This window comes from Fukomys damarensis, unplaced genomic scaffold, assembly GCF_012274545.1.
Source record: "Fukomys damarensis isolate Sample0158 unplaced genomic scaffold, DMR_v1.0_HiC HiC_scaffold_27, whole genome shotgun sequence".
Lineage (NCBI taxonomy): Eukaryota > Metazoa > Chordata > Mammalia > Rodentia > Bathyergidae > Fukomys > Fukomys damarensis.
The window spans coordinates 22,873,647-22,880,689 of NW_022900939.1; the positions used below are offsets into that span (position 1 = coordinate 22,873,647).

At 44.3% G+C, this 7,043-nt stretch overlaps 1 protein-coding gene across 1 annotated transcript in view; it reads left to right on the forward strand.

Annotated features, from left to right (window-relative positions):
* The first annotated feature begins 5,198 nt into the window (after positions 1 to 5,198).
* The window catches only part of Fosl1 (FOS like 1, AP-1 transcription factor subunit), a 7,436-nt gene continuing 5,591 nt past the window's right edge, over positions 5,199 to 7,043 (forward strand). The window contains exon 1 of the mRNA XM_010636174.2: positions 5,199 to 5,222. Coding sequence (XP_010634476.1) covers positions 5,199 to 5,222 — 24 coding nt within the window. The remainder of the gene's footprint in view (positions 5,223 to 7,043) is intronic.

The window sequence follows — 7,043 nt, forward strand, 5'->3', positions numbered from 1 at the left end:
CTGTGAAGAATGAAATGAGTTCATGCACATAGCTGCTCAGACATTTCATGGCACAGAGCAGGTCTGTGCACATGTGTACTCTTACTATCTGAACCTCAGTTTTCTCATCTATAAAATGGGTGAGAAAGGATGCTTTGAGGTGCTCCCTGTCCAGACCTCACTCTGGTGCAGTCCCTGGAATTGCCCCTAAAGCCCTGAACCCCTTCCAGGGCATGTCATGCGATTAATCTCTTCTGCGCACTGAGCTGTGTTGACTGGAGCAGTGTTGGGCCCAACGGCTGCCCTGACCCTGTAGTTCTCCACTGAAACCTCTGGTTTTAGGGATCACAGTGTGTGAGACCCTGACATACAAAAATGAAAAACAGAGCCTCCAAAAGGAAAGACCTACAGAAAGACGCATAACAACTGGAGACCCAGTCAGGGCTGGGACGTCTCTGATGCCTACCCCCACTGCCCTGGGCTGAAGAGTGGCTGGTGCGGTAGGTGAACCACAGAGGAGGAATGTGGGGAGACTAGAGCTGTCCCCATTCCCTGGAGCAGTTACCCCAGCCCCTTCCCCTCTATGGAGACTCAGGGTCCCTCAGAGGAGGGACATGGAGGGGCTTCACAGGCATATTGATGGCAGCCAGAAGCCAGACACAAAAGCACATGTCTTGTGACTCTGTGGATGCGGAATTCCGGAAGAGAAAGACAATCAATGTCGATGTAAATGAATCACAAGATTTCCTGGGGTGAGGAGATTGACTGCAAGGAGGGAGGACAGAATTTTCTGAGGAATGAAGATGTTCTCTATCTTGATTGGAATGTCATTCCTTGGAAGTTTACACCAATCAAAACGTGATCAGAATACTAAAAAAGAAGCCAGGCGTGGTGGCGTATGCCTGTAATCCCAGCACTCGGGAGGATGAGGCAGGAAGATCACTGTGAGTTCAAGACCAGCCTGAGCTACATAGTAAGTTCCAGGTCAGTCTTAACTACATAGTGAGACCCTGTCTCAAAAACAATCAAACAAACAAAAAAGAATACTAAAAAAGTGGGATTTTCACTGAATGTAAAAGGTACCTCAACCAAGTTGCTTCCATTATTCTGAGATAAGGTCTTACTGTGTTTCCCAGGCTGGTCGTCAACTCCTGGACTCAAGTTATTCTCCTACCTCAGCCTCCCAAGTAGCTGGAGCTGCAGATAGGTGCCACTGCTCTGCCTTTTTTTAAAAAAATGAGACAGATTGATACATACTCAGTGGAAGGCTTTTCAAGACCTAAGAAAACACAAACCAAGGGAAAAAATAGTGTATAGAAATAGATTATAAAGCCGGGCGTGGTGGTAAATGCCTGTAATCCTAGCACTCGGGAGGCTGAGGCAGGAGAATTGCTGTGAGTTCAAGACCAGCCTGGGCTACACAGTGAGTTCCAGGTCAGTCTCAACTATCTAGTGAGATCCTGTCTCAAAAAAAAAAAAAAAAAAAAAAAAAAAAAAAAAAAAAAAAAAAAAAGATTATAAGCTGGGTACAGTGGCTACAGTACCAGGGAATTATGTTGCATAAGGGATTTAATTTAGGCTGAGGGTCACAGGTCACTTCATTGAAGAAGCAGCTTAATTTCTCTGTGTCTCACCCCCCACCCACCAAGGATCAAACTCAGGACCTTGTGCTTGCCAGGCAGGAGCAGCACCACTGAGCTAAATCCTGGGCCCCTGTGTCTCATTTCTTAATGTGTAAAATGGGTACACCATTATAAGATCACTACCTCACAGGAGTGTAGTGAACATTACATAAATTAATTTGAGTGATGCCTGGTCCATCAGAGCTCAATGAAGGGCTCCTCGGTCAGCATGCACCCTAAAAGAGCACGGGATCCCTCACCCTACTCCCTCCCAGGCCCCAGACTCTCCAAAGGGTCACAATCATCTAGGATGATTCAAGTCTAAATGATGATGAGCTGTTCGTGGGGAGTAGTGAGTGGAGAGACACAGCCACCCACCCTTCTGTTTGATACAGGTCGTAGCTACACAGGCTTACACATATGTAAACAGTCATTGAGCAGAACATATTTACTGTATGCACATGTACTTTACTGTATGTATATTAAATGTTAAAGAATCTAACATCTAAAACTAATTTTTTTTAAAGACATGATCTCCTTGTATAGCTCAGACTGGATTTGAACTCACTGTGTCATCCAGGCTAGCCTCAAATGCATGGGGATCCTCCTGCCTCAGCCTCCCAAGTGATGGGATTACAGGCATGCACCATCAGGCCAGGATTTTTTTTTTTTTTTTTGTGATAGGGTTCCACTATGTAGTTTAGGCTGGCCTTGAACTCACAGCAATCCTCCTGCCTCAGCCTCATGAGTTCTGAAGTTACAGGTATTACCACCATGCCTGGCTATAAAACTGATAGAAGAAAATGATGGGGTGAATCTTCATGGCTTTTGGGTCTAACAGTGGATCCTTAGATTTGACCCTAGAAGTATGCATAACAAAAGAAAAAGTAGACAAACTGGACTTCATTTTTAAAATTTAATTTTATGCATCACAGAACAGTATCAAGAATACAGCCGGGCGTGGCGTTACACGCCTGTAATCCCAGCACTTGGGAGGCTGAGGCAGGAGGATCACTGCGAATTCAAGACCAGCCTGGGCTACACAGTGAGTTCCAGAGCAGTCTGAACTACATAGTGAGGCCCTGTCTCAAAAAACCAAAAATAAATAAAGAATACAAAGTGACATCCTACAGAATGGGGGAAAATGTTTGCAAGTCACATATCTGATAAGGGCTTAGTATCCAGAATATACAAAGAACAAGTACAATTCAACATTCAAAAACATAGCCTAATTGTGGGTAAAGGACTTGAATAGACATCTGTCCAAAAATACAGTATTTGTATGAAACTAAGAAGCACACAAAGAAATGTCTCCAATCATTAGGGAAATGCAAATCAAAATACAATGAGTGATTATTTCCTACCCACTAGGATGTGTTTAGTTTTAAGAATGGAACTAGGGCTGGGGATTTAGCTCAGTGGTTCTGGCAACTGCCTTGCAAGCACAAGGACTTGAGTTCAATGCCCAGTACCGAAAAAAAAAAAAAAAAAAAAAAAAAGGAACTAGCCAGGCATGGTGACACACTCCTATAATCCAGCACTCTGGAGACTGAGGCAGGAAGACTGCAAATCAAGCACAGCCTGGGAAACTGAAAGCTTGTCTCAAAATAAAAGATAAAAAAGGGAGGTCAGTGGTAGGGCTTTGGACTCGTTCTCCAGTGCTGCAAAAATGACAAAACAAAAAAGAAACTAGCAAGGCCTGGTAAATATTTGGAGAAATTTGAACCCTCACACATTGCTGCTGGAAGTGTAAAATGGTGCAGCTACCTTGGGAATTAGTCTGGCAGAACCTCAGGAGGTTATCATATGGCCCACCAACTCCACTGACCCACAATTCCAAGAGAAATAAAAATGTATGTTCACACACAAAAAAAGTATATTCACAAAAAAAACTTGTACACCAATATCCATAGCAGTACGATTCTTACTAGCCAAAACACAGAAGCAACACAATGCTCACCAATTTATGCATAGATAAACTGTGGTATATACACACTGTGGAATATTACTCAGCCATAAAAAGGAACAAAACATTGACATATAGTACAATAAGAGTGGACCTTGAAAACATGCTACGTCAAAAAGTCTAGACGCAAAAGCTCACATATTGTATAATTCCATTTACGTGAAATGACCAGAAGAGGTAAAGCCACAGAGATAGAAAGTAGATTAGTGGTTACCAAGGTTTGGGGGAAGGGAGCAATTGGTGATTACTTAATGGGTATGGGGTGTTTATCTGGAGTGATAAAAGTTTTGAAAACCAGAAAGGTAGTGGTTGCACAACATTGTGAATGCACTAAATGCCACCTAAGTGTACACTTAAAAGTGGTTAATTGTATGTTATGTGAATTTCGCTTCAATTAAAAAAATAAACTTCAATTTAGAAAGAGAATAGAAACTGAAAAACATCAACATCACCTCCAAGGCCCTGGTGTCCCCGAGAACCTACTAGATGATTCCTTTGGTTTCACTGTAGCCCCCATACATGGGACTTTCTGGGGCTCATAAGGCTGCCAAGGAACAGTGGCAGGATCTTCGAGGCCCCCCAGGTCCCAGCAGTCTCCGCGGTCCCTGGTAGGAGCCAGTGAGGTCAGGCACCAAGAACGTCTGTGGGCCACAAGGCAGGAGTTGGTGACTGAGGAGCTTGGAATGTGCTGCCTCTGAAAAGGCCTCTTGTGGCTCCACCAACGGTTAGAGCAGGAAGGGACTTTCAGAGTCACGTACTCACACACACACACACACTCTCTCTCTCTCTCTCTCTCTCTCTCTCTCTCTCATATACACACTCGCAATTTACTCACGTGAATTTATTTTCACTGTCAAATTCTTACGATAGGCTTGCTAAGCACGTGATGCTATTTTATTTCTATTCTTGTCATTATGCCTCTATTTTACTGATTGATGAGAAAGCAGCTTCAGAGGTAGGCAGGCTAACCAGAATTCAAACCCATAACCAGATTTGTTTAAAAATTCTCATATCCATTTCCTTTCCCCATCTCTTCTACTCGCTCCTCTGTCCCCCTCCCTTCCTCCCTCTTTCTCTAAACACACACACCCTTTATAGTTCTCATTCGGGTAAACTGTGGAGGTTTCTTTTCTTTTTAAAGGAAACATTGAGTGGAACCAGGGCATGGGAAGGGCACTAGGCTGGTAATCAACTGAGTGCACAGAACGTTACAGCTTACAAAGCACTTTCACATTTGTGACCTCATTTGATCTTCCAGCAGCCTTATGAGGTCAGCAGGAGGTGCAATTGGGACTTGGGGTCCAGGAAGGTGAGCTGCCCTGGATCACACAGACAGAAAATGTTAGCTCTGGGACTAGAACCCCAGGACTCTGGCTTTAAGTCCTGAGAGGACCCACAGACCCCTGGCCTCCATTTCCAGGAAAATAGCCCAGGACAACCCGCCACCCCCCACCTCACCCCCTGGCAGAACTAGAGTTGATCAGTTGAAGGTACTGGTGGAAGAGTAGCAGAGTCCAGTCTTCCTGCTTTGTGACCCTAGCAGCGCTTTTCCCCAGGCCTCAGTCTTCCATCAATAGGCTGGGAGGATGCAGAGGCATCGGAGAAGACCTCTCCACATTAACATTCCGTACATGCGGAGAGCTGTCCATGAAGCTGTGAGGAGTTTGGAAAATCTTGGCTGAGCCTGGGATCGGACCTTCTGCAGCCCTGACTCAATCCCCTGCTTTACCCACTCATTAGAGACCTTGGGACAACCCATTTCAACAACTCTCAGCTTCACTTTCCCTTTCTGTACAATGGGAGGATGATGGTACTTATACTTTTGACACACTCTCCAAACAAGGATGGTGACACATAGTCACACGTTCCTGGAAAAGTACTGACAGTCAAGAAAGCTGATGTTTATCAAATTTTGTCTCAGCTCAGACTTTCACTGTCTGTAGGCTCTGAATGAAAACCGATTATCCTGAGTAGCACAGCTGTATTTCATTATTATATCTGCAGCATATCAAAGCATCACCTTGTTTATTTTTTGCTTTCTTTTTTCAATTTGTTTATTGTAAGCATTTAAAAATACCAGCATTTCTTGGTAGGAATGTAAACTCCTACAACTACTATGGAGATCAGTATGGAGATTCATGAAAAAAACTAAAATTAGAAATCCCATTTGACCTAGCTATTCCCCTCCTAGGTATCTTCCTGAAAGAGTTAAAGACATATTACAGAGAAACGTACATACCCATGTTTGTGGCAGCACAACTCATAATAGCTAAGTCTTGGAAGCAGCCTGTATGTCCATTAACAGATGAATGAATAAAGAAAATGTGGTATTTACACACAGTGAAGTACTACTCTGTCCTAAAGAAGGATAAACAAGTCATTTGTAGGAAAACAGATGCACCTTGAGATCATAACGTTAAGTGGAATAAATCAGACACACAAGCTTAAATACCACATGGTTTCTCTTATATGAGAAACCCAAATTATAAGTAAAGAGCAAAATAAAAGATAATAGGAAGTAGAGATAGATCTTTCTCAAGTGGGAAGGGGATCAAGAGATGAAGGGAAGGGAAAGGGAAGGGGGGAAAGGATGAAAAAAGGAGTTAAAATAAGTACATGTACCAGCTCCACACCAGGAATGTATGTACTGCATACATGTAGTAATAAATTTTTTTAACCTTTTGAGACAGGGTCTCACTATGTAGGTGAGACTGACTGGAATTCTCTATGTAGCCCAGGCTGGTCTCGAACTCACAGCGATCCTTCTGCCTCAGCCTCCTGAGTGCTGGGATCACAGGCGTGCACCACCACACCCGGCCTAAACTTTTTAAAATTACAACTTTTTTGTCCTTGGTTTGTCATTTATTCACTTTCTAGTACAGCTGAAGTCTTAATGCCCTTGGCGGACCTTCAGGTCACACTGAATGGCAATTGAGATGAATCTTGGCATTGGAAATAACAATCCAGTACATAATAATAACTGTAATAAAAATCACACTTATAATTCCCTTTGTAGTTTCCAGACAGCTTTTACATTCTTCATTCCGACACGGGACGCCCGGGACGCGTGCGACAAGGTAGTTAGGGGAATATTTTGTCCTGATTTGTACAAGTAGGAATCCGAAGCTAGAACCGGCTGGGAGAGGGCAAAAAGGGCCTCCGCCAGGTGCGTAAATCAGCAGGGGAATCCTCAGCTCCACCTAGGCGCGGCGAGGAAATTGCACCATATATGGGCAGCTACGTCAGAGGGGGCAGGCCGGTCGCGGTAGCTGGGGGACGCCAAGCCTGCCCGTGCTGCCCAAGAAAAGGCGGCTGCCCAGTGTAGGAGGAATCGGAGAGTTCGGTGCGGACTGGCGAAAGGCGGTGGTTTGGAGAGGTGGGGCCCCGAGGTGACCGCGCCGCTGAGAAACGTCCCCACCCCCCGCGGTCGAAGTGGTTCAGCCCGTGAAATTTTCATTCATAAAAAGAAACGACTG